The sequence below is a fragment of the Malania oleifera genome, chromosome 10 (assembly GCF_029873635.1).
Source record: "Malania oleifera isolate guangnan ecotype guangnan chromosome 10, ASM2987363v1, whole genome shotgun sequence".
Lineage (NCBI taxonomy): Eukaryota > Viridiplantae > Streptophyta > Magnoliopsida > Santalales > Ximeniaceae > Malania > Malania oleifera.
Window position 1 is genome coordinate 14405083 of NC_080426.1, and position 21087 is coordinate 14426169.

Genomic DNA, 21087 nt, shown 5'->3' on the forward strand with positions numbered 1-21087 from the left:
CTCAATTTAAACCACAATACTCTCTCACAAAACTCAAGCAATGGCCCATGCTCATTTTGACAAGACCTTATGGAATGGTACTCCCTTACATTAATAAGAAACTTCATATCAAAGTTTAAAGTTTATTTAATGGATCAAGTAGGCTTATGTAAAGAGTAGGTTTAGGCTGCGTTCAAGTCTAAAATAATTGTACATGATTTTAGTTGATAAAAAAATAAATATCAAAAGTGTAAGGATTGATATAAATAGAAGGAGATAAAAAAGAGGAAGGTGAAAAGACTTGGAAGAGGTTATGGGGAGAGAGAAAGAATTGAAGAGATAAGAGGGGTAAAAGATATTAGAGCCTATTTAGTGTTGGACTATTGCATAATGTTTGTTTATTTGAGTTGAAAATTCACTCGCAATAACCATTATACGTATTTATACCCTTTTGAAATCAAGCATACACTAATTCTATGGTTACAAGTATAAATTCAAAATAGTAAATTGTAATAAAAGAGAAAGTTTATAAAACATTTAAAATTTAATCATAAATTGAGACCGTTTCATAAAAATAAAGGTTCAAATTATTATAGTTGACATACTTATCCAATGTTTATCTGTCCTATCACTTAATGATGAGTAACCTTGATTTGATGAGTTAAGCAGCCATTATCACAAAATATTTTGAGCAAATTTCAGTTGATTACGTATGCGGCCATTATCGCCTAATGACTTTATGTTCTCTGTTGCATGGGTGATATGTGACTCCATCTCTTAGGTAATTTGTATCTCGTCTGTAGTCTTTGACTTAAATCTCGTTTAGACAATTCTACACTTAGTCACATGTTGAATAGGTAATACATGATTTACATTATCTAGGCAAATATTTTTTCATTATGGCTATCTTAACTAAATGATCATCGTAAAATTTCAAAAAACTGCACAAGGATGGTACAATCAGATTCTAAAAGCAAATTTAAATTTCTCCAATTTCTTAGTCCATACCACTTCGCAAACCAAACACAACAAAAATGTTAAGTCTTGTTAAAACTTCAATAAGCTAAATGACATAATAAATTATGTAACACTTGATATTTAGCTTTTATTCGATTATTTAAGAACTTAGTTTAGCTCCATACGTTTAACTCAAAATCTTAACCAACGGCCTAATAAAAAAAAATATTTTAAAAAAATATGTAAATGAAATATCCCACTTTTTTAAAAGTTCAAAAAGGTAAAAAATTACTCAAGTCAAAAGTTACATAATAATTTCAACAAGTTCTCCAAGCCTTTTTTTTTTAGGTCAAATGGGGCCTTACAAACCTAAAGACAAATAACAGTAAGTCATGACAAGTTTTACAATGCAGATTCAAAAGCGTGGATTAGCAAACCGTTTAAAACACGTGAAACCCCCAAATTCTTTCTTTACGTGTGCAAATTCGAGCCTCTATTGCTATATTTGATTGAAGTAGAGGTAAACTATCAATTTTTTAGTCCAACGTAACTTAGGGGAGCAATTGCTTATCTCCTACTTGTAAGCTTTTTCAATCTTTCTAGGTTCTAATAGATATAAATTGACTACCTTCCCTAACTCTTTACCATTTTTTTTTTCCTCTATGCCTAGAAAAGTAACATTAAAAAAAAAAAAGAAAAAAAAAATTAAACGAAGGAGATACCTTGGCCCACTTCCATCAAGGTTTGTCCAAATTTTATTAAATACACATAGTGATTTGTGTGATTCACTTACCTTCCCCATTTTATCACTTAAAAACAATAAATTGTCTCAAGAGTAATTATTTAAAATATTAAAATGTATGACAAATAAAAAATTTAATGTGTTTGAGACAGTTGATCCTTTACTTACATTAGTATTTGGATAAACTATGTGTTATCAAGTGGGTCAACTATTTCAATTTATTTTACATATTGTCGCTTAGTGGACTCATAACTCATACCTAAGGTGATTAGTCATTTTAAAACCCTATTTTTACATAGGCAAAATATTTGCATTAAAGTCTTATTAATCCTTGCAAGGAGAAAATATTTTATTATGAGATTCTATTAAGTACCATTGTCTATAATAATTGTTGTTCTAACATTAAATTTAAGAGCTTCTAGGATGAAGGTTTTGAGATTCTAACCTTTGCTAGCCGCATTATACATTTGGAACTCGACACGATACATGAAGCTTGAAAGAGTAGATGAAAAATTATTGTCTTTATGCAATGCATAATTTCTCAAAAAATACATTAAATTTGCATATAGATTTTTGACCTTAGATTTGAATTTGGATGGAGTTGAACAAAGTTTAATATAATTTTATATTATGTCCTATCTAAATCTAAGATCCCTTCAAATATCAAAAAATCAAAAACTATGTGACAATAAATATAGTAATAATATATCATTATTATGTTGTAGGATTAATGTGCTACCTAAACGAGGAGATAATTAAAGTGTATAAATCACTAAGGTTCCGTTTGGACTACAAATTTTGTTCATTAAAAAAAAAGGAAAATAATAGTAAAATTTATTTTTATTATTGTATTTTCTCTTCGTACCAAATATCTTTAAAATGAGAATTTATTCTAATATAAATAAGTATTAAGAAAAATCAAATGTTAATAATGTGTTAAATTAAATTTCAATTTTTTCTAATTAATATGAAAAAAGGATTTTGAAAATATTTTTATTTATTTATTAGTTTTAAAGTTTCAAATGCACCCAAAATATATAATAAAATTTGAAAAAAAAAAAAATCCTTTCCTAGCGTCTGGGAGCGAATGTTAGATTTTAAATTTAAGGTTATACCCGATTTAAATAAAATATAATATAAAATTATATTAATTTTTTAGAATCTATATTTTCAAATACTAATTTTATGTTAGTGAAATTATCATAAAAACAAGTGGTTCATGAACTTGTTGGGAATGAGACAAACAAGTGATTTTTAAATTCAATTTGACAAGTGTTTAAAAAACAACTCCAATCTGATCGAGCTTATTTAATAAGATTGAATAATGCTCGTTTATTAGTTTGTTTAATTATTAAATTAAATTTGATAGATTATAGTTAGCTTATTTAATCTAAAAGTTAAAAAAATTTGTGTATCGGCTTATTTAACTTAAATTCTATAATTTGAATTCAACAATAGCCCTAATGCCCAAAACTAACGAGGTGGCTTGATAGAGACAACAAAACCATAAGAGAGTATCAATAAAAGTTCTTTCACTTTTTTCCTTACAAATTAAAACCTAAAAGCTTCTTGTTTCTTATACTAAGAGGTTACAAAATAATCAAGTTGTAGTTAAGTAATTTGATAGTTTGGCTCCATAATGGCTTGGTTTGGTTAATCCGTCCACTTGCATAATTGAATAAGCTTGAGTAAGCATATTTACACCTAATTTGAAGTTGACTCGAGCTCGAGTTTAGTTAAAAATTTAATATACAAGATTGAGCACGATAAAGTTTGACTTGACTTTAGTTGTTGACACTCTAAAAATAATATCTGTGTTTTATATTTATTTATAATGTACGCAACAATTTACATTTTATGTTTACTTTTCTTTCTAAAAGGACGAAGAAACACAAAGACAGATCAAATTTGTTATTTTATCATGTTATAAAAGGGGTTTGCATCGGTAGTGTTTTTTACAGTGTGATGTCATCTTCTTTATTATATGTTTTTATAGTTATTATTCTGAAGCCATGAAATAGTATGCCTCTTTCACTAAAGTTGTGCCCTTGAAATAATTTGGTGCCGCACCGGAGGGTCTGAAGGGCTTGTTGGTGGCTGAAGTTCCTATGTAAGCAAAAAAAATAATGGAAACAAAATATTTATCGACACCTAAGATTTTTTCTATTATTCTTAATAATTCATAACCATGTTAATAATTTTCTCTCCCTTTTCTTTTTCTTGAAAATATAACTAATATGAAAAAAACAGTTGTGAAGTGGATTCCATGAATTTTTCAACAATCCAGTTAATTATGTTGATTTAAAAAATTATTAGTGCAACTAGTTAACAAATGGGGATTAGTCATTAAATGACAGATACTTAGGAAATAATTGACTAATACCAATTTTGTTTTTTTCGCTTTTTGACAACTCAAATCTAATTTAATATTCAGGTCTATTTAATACGGTGCCTTTTCTTATTAAGCATTGGAAAGGCACTAAATACTAATTTGACCTCATTTTTATTTTGGAAATATTCATGTTGACCTACAAGTTTTTTTATATAATAAACTAAACGCTTGCTCATGCTTAATTTTGTATTGAATTTTTTTTTGGTCATAGGGACTTTTTATTATTATTATTATTTTGAAAGTAAAACTAACATGATAAACACAAAACCAAACGAAAATTGCATTTGACGTGAGCAATATATATATAAGAGAGAGAGAGAGAGAGAGAGAGAGAGAGAGAGAGAGAGAGAGAGAGAGAGAGAGGGATTTATTTTTTATTAATTTTTTATTTTTTATTTGTCAATAGGTGACGTTTGCAAAAATAATAATATGAAATTATTACTGTTATAAACAAACCACAAAAACATAGCATGATGGTCGAAAAAGAAATTTGACAAGATTATAATGACCTTAATATCATAAAAGTATATAGAATCTCATGACATTACTTATAAAAAGGTAAAAGAAAGTCTTTTTAAAAATTCCTCTCCGCCCTTATTGTGAAATTTCAAAGAAGATTACATGTTTTAATTAATGGGAGCAATGCCCTATTTTAGATACTAGTGTGCATTAACCGGTAGACTTTGAAATGTATTGTAGACTTTAAAAAATAATAAAAAATTAATACATCATAGACTTCTATATATACAAAATTTATGACAAAGGTAATATTTTCTTTGTAGAGACGGTCATTTGCATACATGGCATGTGCAATTTTAGTAACTTTTTAGAACTTAGGGGAGACATCTCTTCTGAAAAAATTCTTCAAAGGGGACATTGCCTTGACAATGACCGTTGTAGCGGGATTACAGAAGCACAAAACTCAAATTTTGTACCACAACTTCTAGGCTTCAAGTCTCTTCAAAGGTATTGTGAGGCATACTTTTTTTATTTAAAGTTGATTGTGTTTTATTTTTTGTGTGTAAAAACACTTGGTATAACGGTGATGGAGATGCCATGGTCTCTTTTTAATATTCTCAAAATAAATGAATAAAAATAAGAATAAATAACTTCAATATAAAGAGAAAACCACTTTTTTGCTTTTTATTATTTGTTAATATTGTAAGTAAAATTTATAATAAAATAAATCCAATAATGTAAACCCCATTTAGTTTGCGAAATAAAATTGAAGTAGGAAAAAAATAACTAAAAAAAACAAACTTAAGGTAGAAATATTGAAATGCAATTACTGTGTTTTCGTTAAAAAAATTGATTGATTATAAGTTTCAATTTTTTTTTCTCAATATTTGGTATGCTTCAATGCTTTTGCAATGAGATGAAAAATAAGCCATTTTCTATAGAAATCCCTAATAAATGATTATTTAATTTTATATTATTATTATTTTAATATATAATTCCCATTTTTATTTATTTTAATAATAAATATTGTTGCCATTGAAATCATTATTTGTTTTTATTGTTATTTTTTATCATTTCTATAATAAATATTGTCCTTAAAATAATAATAGCTATTAAATTATTATTATTATTGGTCATTATGGTAATAGTAATAAATGTTATTGCCATTGTAATTATTATTAGTTGTTATTATTATTAATTTTTACCATGTTTATAATATTATAGTCCTTAGAATAATAATTCTTATTTCATTTTTTTGTCATTATTATTATTTAAATAGTAAAAAAAGTTATTTCATGCCCAATTTCGCAAATTAAAAGGGAATAACAAGTGGGTGGAGGGCTGAAGGTACCAAATCATTTCAATATAAGAATGATTTTGTTGGGGGAGAAATAGAAATGCCCAAAATTCCCCAGCTGCCGAATGAATAATAAAATCTCTGACCCCTTTCCTTTTTTTTCTTCATCCCCTCAAATTGCTCAACCCTCCATACCGCTGCTCTCCTTCTGCATAAATATTATTAGTAAGAATAGAATTAGAATGTGAAAGAGCTCACATATGAATTAGAGTTTTTACACAACAAAAATAACAAAACCAAAGTAAATTAATGAATGAATGATAGGCACTGCTAAGATGCATTCGGCTTTGTTGAGGAACAAAAAATGACATTTGAATCAAACTTTTTATAAAAAAAGAAAAGGTGAAATCATATTTTAGAGGAAGAAACACGTGAGTGTACGGGAGTTTTATTTATAACAAAAAATAAATGGGAGAAAGAAGGGCACCTGACAAGCTAAGCTTGGAGGCATAGACAGGAGTGGAACCTCATTAAAGAAATTCTCCATCGAAGCGGCCCAGCCCAACTACCACCAACAATTTTTTATTCATGGAAGCCCATTTTAAGACTAGAACGATTGTGGGGCCGGCCCACCAAATTTTGTAAGGCCCATTTTTGAATTCTTCTCTGCAGCGTGGGGGCCACTCCCCACTCCCGGCCCATAATAAAACACGCACTCCGCTTCTGTCCCCAGCATAGTATTGTAATTTGTATGTGACACCCAACAGACGCAAATACAACAAATGCCCGACCAAGAGATTCACTCTGTTGATCAGTTTCCTCTCTCTCTCTCTCTCTCTCTCTCTCTCTCCCCAAATGTTCAAATTTCTCTCTCATCACTGCAAAGGCTTAACCCCCTCCCGCCTCAAGACCCTTCTCCTCCTCTTCTCCACCCTCTGCAACCTCTACCTCCTCCTCCGCCACCACCCTCCCCGTACTCCGCCCCTCCTCCTCCACCCTTGTCCACAACCACTGCCCCTGCCCTCGCCGCCGCCGCCCACCGCTCTGCGCCACATCCTCTTCTCTATCGCCGCCTCTTCCTCCTCCCTCCCCCGCCGCGCCGCCTTCCTCCGTCTCTGGTACTCCCCCAACTCCACCCGCGCATTCCTCTTCCTGGATCGCCCCGCACCCGATTCGGACCCCTCCCTGCCCCCCACCCGCATCTCCGGCGACACCTCCCGCTTCCCCTATACCTTCCCCCGCGGCCTCCGCTCTGCCATACGCGTCGCCCGCGTCGTCCAGGAGGCCGTCGCCCTCAACGAGCCTGATGTCCGGTGGTTCGTGTTCGGCGACGACGATACCCTGTTTTTCCCCGCGAATTTGGAGAAAACTCTGTCCAAGTACGATCATAATCGGTGGTATTACGTCGGCGCGAATTCGGAGAACTACGAGCAGAACGAGAAATATTCGTTTGACATGGCGTTTGGCGGGGGAGGGTTTGCTATAAGCCGTTCGCTGGGCGTAGTGCTTGCTAGGGTTTTGGATTCGTGTCTGGTTAGGTACTCTCATTTGTACGGAAGTGACTCTAGGGTTTATTCCTGTTTGGCAGAGCTTGGCGTAGGATTGACACGCGAATCTGGTTTTCATCAGGTGAAGATTCAGTTTTCCTCTGTTTTTTGTTTTGAATTGCTTTCATAGGCTTTAAAAGAAGAAATATAATTGAACATATTAATGTTTTATGGTTGTGTGCTGAATGTGTGCAGAAGAATTGTTACATTTATTTATTTATGCAATTATCATTCTTAATTTTTCCAGTGACACTGATTCTAATTAACAATTTGGGCAGTTCAAGAAAAAATTGTCATTTTTAAATACCAAGGATTGATTGAAATGTTTAGATTTTTTTGTTGTTCTCCTTTTGCCAATCAATGGGTGAGCATATTGGTTCTGGGTCAATGTGCGAATCCCAAACTAAACATGTTTACTTAGGTTTAAAAAATATGCAGTTTGGCTATGGTTTGAAAAGTTTGCTAACAGTTGCAATTAAGATTTGTAATTTCTCCACATTGTGGAATTGGTTTGATTTTGGTTTCACCAGCTGATCCAAAGACTAAACTGATCTACGCCCAGCTGTGATAATGTATAATGATAATTGTTCATGGGGTCTTTGAATCCATCCTAGCATGGACCAGTCTCAAGTATACATGGGAATACTGGACTCAACTTGAGCCCATTTCAACTTAACTACAGAATTTCCTTCAAATTGGCTGCACACTTTGCCTTGACTGATCATGTGTGTGTCTGGAAACAGCTACCAGAAATAATGAACTTTGCCTAATGATTATATCACATTTAATAGTGGAGTTTGAGTTATGGTATTTGAGAAGTAGTCGATCAAATGTTATATCATTTTGACCTCCAGAAACTGTCCCCATTTTAATTTGACTAAGGATCTGTATCAATCTTAGAATTTGCATTTCTTGCAGCTCCTCAATTAGATGTTGAGAATCTAGGTATACTCCCAAGAGGGGGATGAATTGGGATTTTAAAATTTCTTTTGCTACTTTGTTTTACAAGTTCCTTTTGTTAAGTATTAATACCAGCAAATTTAGTTTCAGCAATGAATCAACTTTCAACAATCACTTGAATAAAATAATATTAATCAAATATAGACAACAATCAATCCAAGTTCAATTCTTTTATGATGTTCAAGTTTAGCTTATGAATTTTGAATACCAATTAAAAATCTCAGAACCTTTTATATCCAAAATCAAATTTTATTTCTTGAAATATAATTTTAGAAATTTGATTAAATAAAGTTAGAAACTTTCCTTTAATTTGCTGAGTAAGATTAACTTTAGCAGTGATAACTTAGAACTTGTTATCCCAATCAATGATCACCAATATGTTCTTTGATTTTTAATATAAAACCAAATTAGTAATTTTAGCAACTTCCCAAATTCAACAAGTATTTAATGATCATACATGCAGGTTATATGTGTGCAGTAAATTTAAAGAGAGTAGGGAGAAGAGCTGAGAATTGGATTTTTTACAAGGTTCGGCCGGCAATCTACGCCCATTGCCCCAAGCTACTGCTATGATGATTTTCCTTTCCAACTATTTTTAGGTTAAGTTACAACCTCTCTCCTTATCTGGTGGAATCCCCTCTTTAACAAGAATACCCCTTCTTGTTAAGCAACGATCTAACAACCTGAATCGTCAATACAACAAAAAAAAAAAAAACAAGAACAACGTTGGTTCATACAAAAACACTCTCAGTTAGAGCAAATTTGTACAATTAAAATTACAATATATTTCAGAAATTAATCAATATAAAGAATGAAGCTCAATAGAATATCATTGGGATTCTGATTTAATTTGAAAATCTCAATAGAAATTGATCAGAAACCGTGAGTTGAATCAGTAAGAACACAGTAGGAACTCTAACAAAAGTATTTCAACAATAGAGCTTTGAACATGTGAGAATATGCTTGAGTGCTGATTGTTGTTATTTTTAATTCTTGAAATCAACATGTATTTATAGAGATAAAAAGCATATTTTCGTGTTGCCCAAGTTACTTGCAGTATTTTCCAAGTTTTCTCAAAGTTTGGGGGCCAAGCGATCTATTTTGGAAACTTTACCTCGCTGTTTAAAATTTAAAAAACATGAAGGTCAGTCGATTGTGACCTGAGGGTCAGTCACCTGTGCCTTTACAGATCAGCATATTTTGAAACACAGAATGGGATCAATCGCCTGATGATGTTTCATTAGTCATCTGTCTCGGTTCTGTTGGCTTAATTTTATTAGCATAATAAGATTAGTCGCTTGATTAAACAATGTCAGTCGCTTGAGCTTACAATTTTTATGTTTTCAAAAACTTTGTTTCAAAAACTCTTTTACTTTTAAACTTGGAGTATTGAAATAAGACTTTTAAAAGTATTTTCCATGGTTTTCAAAATTGGGTCTCTAAGTCAATAATAGATCCTAAGAGCTTCAAATATTTATATTGAAAACGTGAAATACTTACATGAGACTTCTTATATACTATAACATTCTAAAAACTTTAAAAATATTTTCCATGGTTTTCAAAATTGGGTCTCTAAGACAATAATAGATCCTAAGAGCTTCAAATATTTATATTGAAATCGTGAAATACTTACATGAGACTTTTTATATACTATAACATTCTAAGAACTTTAAGTCTTCATGCATTTCATTTGCTTTTGCCTTCAATGACCATCTTGAAGCTTTCTATCTTCATTATCTTCTTTGAGTTTTAGCTTCATCAGATCCTTTGGCATTAAGTCCAAGCTTTTAATGAACTCGTTTAAGCACTTGTGATCTTGATCCTTTATCAAAACATTTGAGCCCGGAAACTTTCACTTAACCATATATGTTAAGAACCTTTGATTTGTTATCATCAAAATAAGATTTTAAGCCTTGTTAGGCCAACATATGTTGTTTAGGTTTGTAATTTTCGACACCTGACAATTGATTCAGTATGAGACAATGATGACAGTTGATCATGAATCTTATGAACATGTAACTAATTTCCAATTATGTTTTTTTAGAAAGGATCATAAAAATAAAAACTTTACCCAGCATATAAAGCTTAAGATATTTATGCAATGTTCAGTATACTGAAATCTGTTTAATTAAATGATGGGTTTTGGTCTTGATTGGTCTGACTGACATGTCTTCAGTTATAAAGATGCAAGGTCCAATGCATGAGGCAGCCATGCCATATTGAAAATTTGAAGTGTGCATGATCTGACACCCTTAACTGCTTAGTTAAGGATAATTCTTCTTTTAAAATGTCAATATCATCTTTGATTCTTCATTTTTTTTTTTTTTTTCAAAATATGTATGACCCTCACACCAAACAAATTTTCATGCCCACAAGTGCATACGCACACTAACTTCCTGTAAGTGGGGTCAAATTCTGCATCCCATGGAGGAGCCAGCAGACGAGAACATTGGGCTCAACTGACCATATCTCCATGCATCTTGGTTTGCAAGTTAAGTAATGATTAGCTCTTTTGTTGATCTGAACAGGTTGATATTCGCGGAAATTTGTTCGGAATGTTGTCTGCACATCCATTATCACCTTTGTTGTCTCTTCATCATTTGGATTCTGTGGATCCAATCTTTCCTAACATGAACAAGACCGAAGCTGTGGAACATCTTTTTAAAGCTGTAGATGTTGATCCCGCAAGGATTTTGCAGCAGACTGTCTGCTATGACCTTACAAACTCGTTGACTATTTCAGTTGCTTGGGGTTATGCTGTTCAGGTGTTTGAAGGCAATCAACTTCTTCCAGATCTCCTCCCACTGCAAAGAACCTTTATGCCATGGAAGAGAGGTAGGAATATTAACTCTAGCCACTTTATGTTTAACACGAGGGAATATCCTAGAGATCCATGCAAAAGACCTGCTGTTTTCTTTTTGGAAAATGTTGTTTCTGATGCAAATGGGGTCAGGAGCAACTATGCTAAGCACATTGTTGGAAGTTGTTTAAAAGTCGGTGTAGCGCAACATTGGGAAACAATAAGTGTGTTTGCCCAGAAGCTAGAGCTTGATGTTGAAGAGGTATTATGAACTTGAGTGATTATTCTGATTCCTATTCTCATTAAGGATTGCATTATTTCTTGTTTTCTTTCAGATTCTAGTCATTTTAGTTTTTGTTTCTTGCCTTTTTTTTTTGTTTTTCCTTCCATTTCAGCTGAAGGCTCCACGGCGTCAGTGCTGCTCTGTTACACCTTCTCCAAATGATTCCATATTTATTAAAATTCGAAACTGCAGAGATGATGAACTTATTGCTATGCATTCATAACCATTTCCTGTGAATTGCCATCGCATGGAAAAAGTAGTCAGTTTTCTGAATTCCAGAGTGTAAATTATAGGTAGTTCCGTTTTCTGCAAAACATATGGAGTCTGATATTTGTCTCTTCTGTAGCGAACACATGCCTGCCTGACATATTTTCTTCTGAAATAATATATGTATAAAGATTAATTTGTTCAAGTAAGTCCACTTGAGCTAAGCTGAGCTAAACTCTTGTGCACTTGAGTCAGTTTTGTTCAAACTCGAGTTCAAATTTGAATTTGATTTGAAAAGTTTGTTTGAATTCAACTTGATCGGAAGTTCAAAAGGCTCAAGTTCGATCCATTTAGTGTTACTATTTCAAACTTTATGATGAAATAAATGATAATTATATTTTGGTGTGCACAATGTTGACAAGCTCGTGAGCTAAATTTGAATTCAAGCTCAAAAATTTTTGAGTTCAACTGATCTTTCATTGAGCTGACTTTGAACTTGTTTGCATAGTGCCTAATTCACTGCAGCCCTGGTTCTTTGTCTGTGCAGGCAAAAAGCCCAGCTGCCTGATTATCGATGAGGTTCTTACAGTCATTGTTCCTCTGTTTCTTTTTTTTTTTTTTCCTCAGGGCAAAAGAGCTTGCTTGAAGCAGATGTATTTTTTATGCGCGAGAGTACTATTTAATATTTGTTTTTTAGTCGACTAGCCAAGTCAGAGGACATCTCCAGGACATTTGATGAGAGCAGAGACGTGGGAATCTGTTTCTACCTTCTTGTTAACTTTTCCTTTTTTCTTTTTCATTTACTTTTGTCATCCTGATTAACTTGACAGAGCAGAGACATGGATAGGGAATGCTAATTACATGTCTGAAAGGAGCAGATAATCAAAGGTCACTGATGTTGAAAATTTGAAGGTCGGGTATATATTGTAAGCCAACCCAAAAAAAGAAAAGGGAAGATGTTTTGTATGGGTGTATATATGATTTTTCAGAATCAAGTAACCCACGTTGGTAGAGGCGCCATCTGACCTAAGGGAAAGCACTTTTGTAGCTGAGATTTTTTAACATTATAAAATCATGTAGTTTGGAATTTTTGTGGTCATTTATAGTTGATATGTGCTAAGAGCCTTGCAATTTATATTATATTGGGTAGTTCGCTTCTGTTTTTTGTGTTCTTGAGAGGGGTAGAATGAATTTTTGTGTTCCATTTGCCTAATATTTTCTACCAGGTGTACAGGAAGAGTATATTTAAACTAAGCTATTAGTAGAGTGAGGAAGAGGGTTGGAAATACTTATATAATTCATAGAAGTTTCGCCCTCTGATATGCATTGTCTTTTCAAGAATAATCCTTACCTTTTGTATGTCAAATACTCAAATCTCTTTACCAAGCTTGATCTCCTTGCAAGCATGTGGTGGGTAAGGGGCTGAAGAACTTTTTTCAAGGCTGGTATATGCTTTGCTACTGCCTTGCATCATTCCCTACCATCTCCATGCTTCATTCAATTTGTTCCTTGAATATATTTTTGACCAAATGCTAATACACACGTGACTGGTGATGTCAGTAAGGGACCAGGTTTTCTTTAGGTTTGGTGGGAGTACGCCCTTATCAAATTATACATTGAGAAAGCATCCATGGGTGTTAAATCGCTCCTGACTTGATGTCAATGAGTTGATTAATTTGTGGCAAAGGGAAGATGTTCTACAGACACCTTTTTTTTTTTTTTTTTTTGGGAAAAGGAGGGCGGCACCTCTTATCTTTATTAGAAACTCCACACTTATGGCGGAGAAATACCGTGGTTCCAATCTTGAGACTTGGGGACAATAAAATCAAACTCGAAGACTTTAAAATTAACTTAACCAACTTATTCAAAATCAATAAACCAATGATCAGCAACCAAACAAATAAATAAGAATTAAACAACTATTAGTGGAAAACAAGCAAAATTTTGGAAGATAGCACAAAACATCACGAGCGCAAGGAAGGAAATTCCAACAAATCCAATTGAATCATTCCCCTGATTTGCTATGGAAGATTATCTTAACAACTATATGATTGAGATATACTAGATTCACCTTACTTTACAAAGAAATTAGCACTTTTATTCGCCTCCTTGTAAACATGTTCCAATTTGTATTGTATGCCTCTCAATGCTAGCACAAGCTCTTCCCACAATTCCCATAAGTTCCAAACTGAACTCTTCCTAGAATTTATCCACTGAACCAACAAAGTCTCATATGCAATCTCAACTTGATCAAATCTGAGATCTTTGCACAGATTAATCTCTAAAATAATCGCCTTCAATTCAGTCATATTATTGGTTTCATAACCCAGTAATGAGGAAAAAAACTGCTTTAAATAAACCTTTTTCATCTCTTATCACGCCTCCACTACTACAATTACCTAGGTTACCTCTACAGCTTCCATCCACATTCAACTTAACCCAACCTATTCCAGGTTTACACCATCTGACTACACGAGGAAGACGAACCTTCACATTTTTTACTTGAATATCCAAAGCATGAAGGACTGCAATATCCGTGCAAGAAGCAGGTGCACATTTAGTTAACTTGACCAAAATGGATCTCAGCCAATATTTAATATCAAGCCACACAGTTCTCACCGAATCATGAATTGATCCATCCGGGCTCTATATCGATGAGTCCAAAGTCTCCAAATGACGAGACTAGGTATGAGACCTACCAAAATACCTAACTGTGAGGCCTGTCTTGCACAACTAAACCAAATATTAACTTTGGCTTTTCATGTATTCGTTTCCATACAACTAACACCCAACATCACTGCTGCTTGTTTCCATACCTCCTGAGCAAAAGATCCCGTGCAAAACACATGGTCTAGAGATTCAATCTTGACATTTGAACAACAATCACACCAAGAGGCCATCTGAACACCTACTTCTTTAATATGAGTATCAACCGGAAGACAAGCGAACCAAGACTTCCACATACAAATTGACACCATTTTTGGCAACACAAGATGCCAGATCCATTTTGCAACTAAGAATTCCTCTTTACGCTTCCTTATAATTTCCCAAGCACTTGCCGTGGTGAATTTCCCATCTATTGAAGGTTCCCAAATTATTGTATCTGGACCTTCCTTGCAAGAAATAACAGAGTTCATTACTTCCTTAGCCTGATCTTTACCCAACAAATCCACTAATAAATCAACATTCCACCCATCTCTATCCCAATAATCTCATATTTGTAGCTTATGGGTTACTGATTTCCTGAACCTTAGCACAAAGGGAATCGGAGGCTAATCATCGATCAAACTAGAAAGAGGCCGACCCTTCTTTAATTTGAACACGAACATGCTCTAATACTTCAAGTATCACACGAACAATCGATCTCCAAAATCTGGTTCGTTTATCTGGTTTCATTTCTCTCAAGTGGTGTTTATTATACAAATACTTGGCTTTAAAGAATTCCATACAAACTTCATATGCAATGATTTTTTTACTTCCTCCAAATCCCTAATACCCAAACCACCCTCACAAATAGGCTTACATATATTTAGACCAGGAACACCATTTCCTTTTCCTTTTGTCATTTACCCCACTCCAAAAAAAATTCGATAATATAGAATTTATCTTTGTGAAGACAATATTAGGAATGTCCATTACCGCCAATTGATAAACCGTCATTGATGATAATACATGCTTAATTAAAATTAAGCAGCCCCCTTGAGATAAAAGCTTAAATTTCCAACTTGCTATCTTTTTCCTCAAATTTTCAACTAGGGGCTCTAAAATACGGGCTGTAAAACGACCCGATACCAAAGGAACACCCAAGTATGTAGCAGGGAAACCTCCTTCCGCAAAGCCAATCGTCCTTAACAAGGATCTCTTCCGAGCATAAGCAATTCTCTTTGACAAAAAAAAACTTGACTTGTCTTTATTTATCATTTGACCAGACCAATCTTCATATTTCTTAAGAATTTTAATAAGCATTCGAATGGAACTTCTCCTACCATTGGCAAAAATAAGAATGTCATCCGCATAAAAAATGTGAGATACCAAAGGCACCCCACGAGGATGATAGCAAGCCCCTATCTTATTCTCCATAAATTTTTTCTTTAGAAGCCGAGAAAGATCTTCCTGTAAAATAATAAATAGATAAGGAGATAGAGGGTCTCCTTCGCAAAGCCCTCGAGAAGGTTTAAAGAAACCTTTATAAGTGTCATTCATCATAATAGAGAACCAAGAAGAGGAAACACATTCCGCCACTAAACCACAGAATCTTCGTGAGAATCCAAAGCTTTTCAGAACCAAGTTTAAAAAATCTCAATCGACCCTATCATATGCCTTAGTCATGTCCACTTTGATCATTACATTTCTACCATTAGACTTCTTATGCAGAGAATGAACCATTTCTTGTATCAATGAAATATTTTCAAATATACTTCTATCAGGAATGAAAGCTCCCTGCTCCGGAGAAATCAATGCAGACAATAAACCTGTCATCCTTGCAACAATAATTTTTGAAAAATTTTTGTAGATGACACTATAAAGACTAATAGGCCTAAACTTGTCAAAACTTTGAGGATTCTGAATTTTTGGAATTAGAAGAATGTAAGATGCAGAATAAAATTTAGGAAGAGGAGACCCAGCAAAAAAACTTTTTCTTCATCTCAATGCAAGCCTGGTTTCAAGTAGGATTTGCCTAATTTTAAGTGGACCCATAAAATTGAGTAAACAAAGTTTGATTTGTGGTCACCTTAATTGATTTGCAACATCTTGCCCATCCATCCCAAGAAAAATAAATAAATAAATAAATAAAGATATGCAGCTTGGTGTGGGATCTCAAAATGGAACCTCAATTTTCCTTATCAAACCTGGTTTCTAGGGTGAAATTGATTTTCATAAACTTCCGATTCTCATACTTATTTTAAGGCAAACGAGTTCCCCCAGTTCCATTGAATCAAGTTTGGAAAACTCAATTTCGTGGATAAGATGACCTCATTAGTTTGGAAAGTATTTTATTAAAAATATTATAGTAGAAACAAAACTCATGTTATGGTCCAAGTATCCCTTGCCGTTTTATGGCTTTAGCTTCCAAGATATTTGGGGAACTAGCTGTTATAGTCCATTCATTACTCTCTCTCTCTCTCTCTCTCTCTCTCTCAAAAATGGGTATACAGAGCATGCCTTCATCTTCCCCAGTGCATCTCAAAATCTCCAGTACTGCAAAGATGAATCCATCCTGGGCAAGGAGTAAAAAAGATAAAATAACAATTTTCTTCAAGTCCAGGATGTATGATAATACCCTTTCCCCTACACATAATTCTATTTATCTTCACATAAACGATCTATGATTAGTTCCTCTTCTGGCAGCAGTAGCTACCATACTTGTTACTGCCAGTGGCAGCGAGAGCAAAAGACATTGCTTGGTGGGAAACTTTCTGCATCAAAAACTGACAAGGTCCTCCCACATTTGAAAGAGAGACGAATCAAGGGGCATGAAAAAAGGGGAACCATCACCGGTGCTATAGCTCTGATCATCGGAACCAGCATCGGTTCTGGCATACTTATGCTACCTAAGAAAACTTCCCCTGCAGTATCTCTCCCCCTACTCTCTCTCTCTCTCTCTCTCTCTCTCTAGCAGAATTTCAATGAATGAGGATGCTATCCTGATTTTCTGTGCAGGGACTCTTTCCTAGTTCAATATGCATGATAGTATGTTGGGGCTTTCTTCTAATTGAAGCTCTTCTGCTGGTTGAAATCAACGTCAGCCTGCTAAGAAAGAAGAGGAAGAAAGTTGAAGAGAATGACTTAGCTGTCATCTCCATTAGAACCATGGCCCAAGAAACACTTGGAGAATGGGGTGGCACTCTTGCCACGGCTGCCTATATCTTCTTGGGTTACACTTCCGTGATTGCCTACTGCTCCAAGTCAGGGGAGATCCTTTTCCATTTGTTCAATCTTCCGGCATCACTTTCATGCATCCTATTCACTGCATTCTTCACCACTCTCATCTCCATTGGTGGGACTCGAGTGACCGATCAAGTCAACCAATGGCTCACTGCTTCTGTGATAGGTATCATTTGTGGACTAATCTGCAGTTGTTTTCAAAACTATGAAAATAATATCTCTTGATGTTCAAAAGTCTGAATTCTACACAATTTCAATGAAAGAATTGTGGTAATTAGGGAATTTTATCACATTGACCATGGAATGATTACTCAGATGGATTCCACCTTTATTGGTGACACATGAACAATAATGGTGTACAGAAACTTATGAGCAGGTCTGCTATTGGGAATTGAGGCACTAGCTGTGGCATCTGGAGGTTGGTCTGGATTGGGGGGAAGCAGCAACTGGGGAAAAGCTCCAGATACAGTTCCTGTGATAATCTTTGCTCTGGTATATCATGATATAGCCCCTGGTAGGAATGAGAATTCTTCAAGACTTCTTCTACTGGGATTTGTGCAGTGAAACTAATTTTAAGAGATGCCTCCTGGTTTATGATGTTTAATTTTACTGTAGTTATCTGTGCTTATCTAGAAGGTGATCTTAAACGTATACGGGCTTCAGTGTTGCTTGGTAGCATCATTCCGCTGCTGGCAATGCTAATCTGGGATGCAATTGCATTAGGCCTTTCAGCCCAGGCTGATCAAGTTCAAGTAGCAGACCCTGTTGAATTGCTAATGAGGTAATCCCAATCCATACACACACACACACACACACACACAGTGTATTGATTACCTTTATTAACAGAAGGAGAGGGTTTGATGGCATGACAGTTTGAAGTGTTTCTATAACATGAATTTTATTGATCTCATTATGTTTCTATCAATGATTGTTCAAACCAATCCTGAAAATGGGTTTATGCCTAATCCAGTTTTGGATAGGCTAGCTTTATCTAACATGCATTGGGTTCCCTACTCATGACCTCACGAACTTCCATTCTTCACATATAAGTCCTGCATAATGTTGCCATCAATTTTAGCCATATTTTTTCAACTGCTTCTCAGTCTCCTGACCTCAAAAAATGACTGAACTCTGTGTGATCACTCTGGTTCAGGGTGAGATGGAATGGGATTTCATTTATGGTAGAGGCCTTCTCGCTGCTGGCATTAGGGACCTCACTGATCGGCACCCTCCTGAGCTTCTCTCAGTTCTTCAAGGAGCAACTTAATAACCTCTCATGGCATTCTCCCCCTTCACAGTCATCACAGGTACACCTTCAATGTATTTTCCACTCCACATTTCACACTGGTTCCAACCAATCAGTCATCACAGTCCCCTTACCAGGAAAGAAACAAGACCTTCGGGCTAAGAGAATGGTGGAGACAAAACAAAGTTGGTTTCACGGCAACAGCCGTGGTTGTGGTCCCATCCCTCGTGGTGTCAACTACAGTTCCAGAAGCATTCTCAGCTGCCACTGACATTGCCGTAAGTAGCCTATTTTGATAAAAAAACCCCTTGCAAAATTGTATTGAATTCATATAAATTCACACAAATCCAAATTGGAGGCTTCAAATCTATGCTTCCATACGTAGAGTAATTGATTTTATTTTCTGCGTCTCTGTCGCAGCAAAAACAGAGAATTTTTGGAAGTCAATACGATATAATTAAATTCTAAAAATATTGAAGTTAAAAATATGATTGTCCCCACTAAAATTGTGAAATAATTGAACAATACCAACAATATTGGTTCAAATCGAACATTTTTTTTTGTTTAATAAAAGAGGGCGGCTTCTCCTTACTTTATTAGAAAACACCTTACTTATGGCGGAGGAATATCGTAGTTCCAATCTTGAAATTTTGGGACAACAAAAGCAAACTCCAAAACCCTAAAACTAACTAAATCAACATAAATCAAGCCAAAAAACCAAAGACTAGCAACCAAAATAAAAAACTAAGAACTAAACAACTATAAGTGGAAAACAAACAAAACTCCAAAAGATAACATAAAATATCATGAGCACAAAGAAGGAAAACCCAACAAATCCAATAGAATCATTCCTCTGACTTGCTGAGGAAGATCATCCTGACAACTATATGATCAAGAAATACCAGATTAACCCTGTTTGGTAAAGAAATCTACACTTTTATTCGTCTCCCTGTAAACAGGTTCCACTTTGAACTGTATGCCTCTCAATGCTAGCATAAGCTCTTCCCACAATTCCCATAAGTTCCAAACCGAGCACTTCCCAGAATTTATCTACTGAACCAACAAAGCAGGGTCACATGCAATCTCCACTTGATCAAATCCGAGGTCTTTGCACAGATTAATCCCTAAAATAATCACTTTCAATTCAACCATGTTATTTGTTCCATAACCCAATAATGAGGAAAAAATTGCTTTATATAAACATTTTTCATCTCTTATCACGCCTCCACCACCACAATTATCTGGGTTATCTCTACAGCTCCCATCCACATTCAACTTAATCGAACATTATTCATCAAATTGACCAATGTCAAAAATCATTCAAACATTTTCTTGGGACACCCGCAAGGATTTGACAAATACAAGACTTTCACGTTCAAACTTAAGGGAAATTAGCTTTGAAATTATGTTGTACATGTTTTTATATTTTTCCTCTTGTGCGAGAATACATATACTGCCCCCACTAGAAGATGACTTCTGGGTTTGCTGCATACAGGCAGCATTCATGGAAAAGAAAACTACTCCATCTATAATAGATTCCAGATATATACACCATACTAAAACTGATCTCCATTTTTCCAGTTGATTACTTGAATTAATAGATATGAAGGTAAGCGTTGTTTACATTAATCATTGAACCTAATTGCAAGTTTATTGTCGACCAGGGGGGCTACTGTATGACACTCTTGTATGGGGTTCTCCCACCAGCAATGGCATGGACAATGAGCAACAGAGACTCCAACAACGCTGATGATGAAAACGCATTATCAAGAGCTAGGCCTGCACTCCTTGGCGTAGGATTATTTGCTTGTGGAATAGTGTTTGAGCAAATTCTGCAAGGCCTTTCACTGTTTCACCCGTAAGGCAGGATTTCAACCTGGGATGCAGACGTCTCTGTTTTACCATCCACTTGTAGATTGGTCTCTGCAATTGGAAAGAGATTATTTTGAGGATTACTTCTAATCCTCAATCATGTATAGTTTTTCTCTATTCCGAATTTTCCTTCACCAAATTTGCATTAAATCATGTTCCTATCTTCAAGGAAGGAAGTGCTTTTCCAGAAAGAGGTGCTCAGCTGAATAGACCACGCCTGCTTGAGTGCACAAGTACACACACAACCCAAAAATAGTGTTATAATCATATACCATGAAGCATAAACAGATGGCTAGATGAGCTATACTGCAGGCGTGGTATATTCAGATTGAAACACACTACCCACAGGCATCAACGCTCCTCTTTCTAGGTTTCATTCGATCATTATAGGTGGAGTCTAACCACACCCCTCTGCAACAATGAAATCTCACAGTAACCCATGATTTTTTACATTTCCATT

General features: G+C 34.7%; 2 protein-coding genes across 4 annotated transcripts; both read left to right on the forward strand.

Annotated features, from left to right (window-relative positions):
• The first annotated feature begins 6557 nt into the window (after positions 1-6557).
• LOC131165642 (uncharacterized) lies at positions 6558-12710 on the forward strand. 2 transcript variants are annotated; one of them, XM_058123594.1, is made up of 3 exons: positions 6558-7455; positions 10862-11168; positions 12251-12710. In XM_058123594.1, exons 1-3 carry the CDS (start codon positions 6682-6684, stop codon positions 12304-12306), a joined length of 1137 nt encoding a protein of 378 aa, XP_057979577.1. In that variant the 5' UTR covers positions 6558-6681; the 3' UTR covers positions 12307-12710. The 2 variants fall into 2 exon arrangements, with proteins under 2 accessions (XP_057979577.1, XP_057979576.1); XM_058123593.1 differs by having other exon boundaries at positions 6567-7455; positions 10862-11395; positions 11529-12710.
• A 3993-nt stretch (positions 12711-16703) lies between these two features.
• On the forward strand, positions 16704-20812 carry LOC131165643 (uncharacterized). 2 transcript variants are annotated; one of them, XM_058123596.1, is made up of 8 exons: positions 16704-16892; positions 16976-17195; positions 17285-17675; positions 17886-18023; positions 18143-18290; positions 18663-18816; positions 18893-19033; positions 20420-20812. In XM_058123596.1, exons 1-8 carry the CDS (start codon positions 16768-16770, stop codon positions 20615-20617), a joined length of 1515 nt encoding a protein of 504 aa, XP_057979579.1. In that variant the 5' UTR covers positions 16704-16767; the 3' UTR covers positions 20618-20812. The 2 variants fall into 2 exon arrangements, with proteins under 2 accessions (XP_057979579.1, XP_057979578.1); XM_058123595.1 differs by having other exon boundaries at positions 16754-16892; positions 18125-18290.
• Positions 20813-21087: the final 275 nt, after the last annotated feature.

Excerpts from the sequence above, each read along its gene's own strand:
- LOC131165642 (XM_058123593.1), top strand. The coding sequence starts at position 6,682 with ATGTTCAAATTTCTCTCTCATCACTGCAAAGGCTTAACCCCCTCCCGC. Across the intron at positions 7,456-10,861 it reads GCGAATCTGGTTTTCATCAG|GTTGATATTCGCGGAAATTT; the intron begins GTGAAGATTCAG and ends TGATCTGAACAG. Across the intron at positions 11,396-11,528 it reads TAGAGCTTGATGTTGAAGAG|CTGAAGGCTCCACGGCGTCA; the intron begins GTATTATGAACT and ends CTTCCATTTCAG.
- LOC131165643 (XM_058123595.1), top strand. The coding sequence starts at position 16,768 with ATGGGTATACAGAGCATGCCTTCATCTTCCCCAGTGCATCTCAAAATC. Across the intron at positions 17,676-17,885 it reads GCTCACTGCTTCTGTGATAG|GTCTGCTATTGGGAATTGAG; the intron begins GTATCATTTGTG and ends ACTTATGAGCAG. Across the intron at positions 18,291-18,662 it reads CCTGTTGAATTGCTAATGAG|GGTGAGATGGAATGGGATTT; the intron begins GTAATCCCAATC and ends ACTCTGGTTCAG.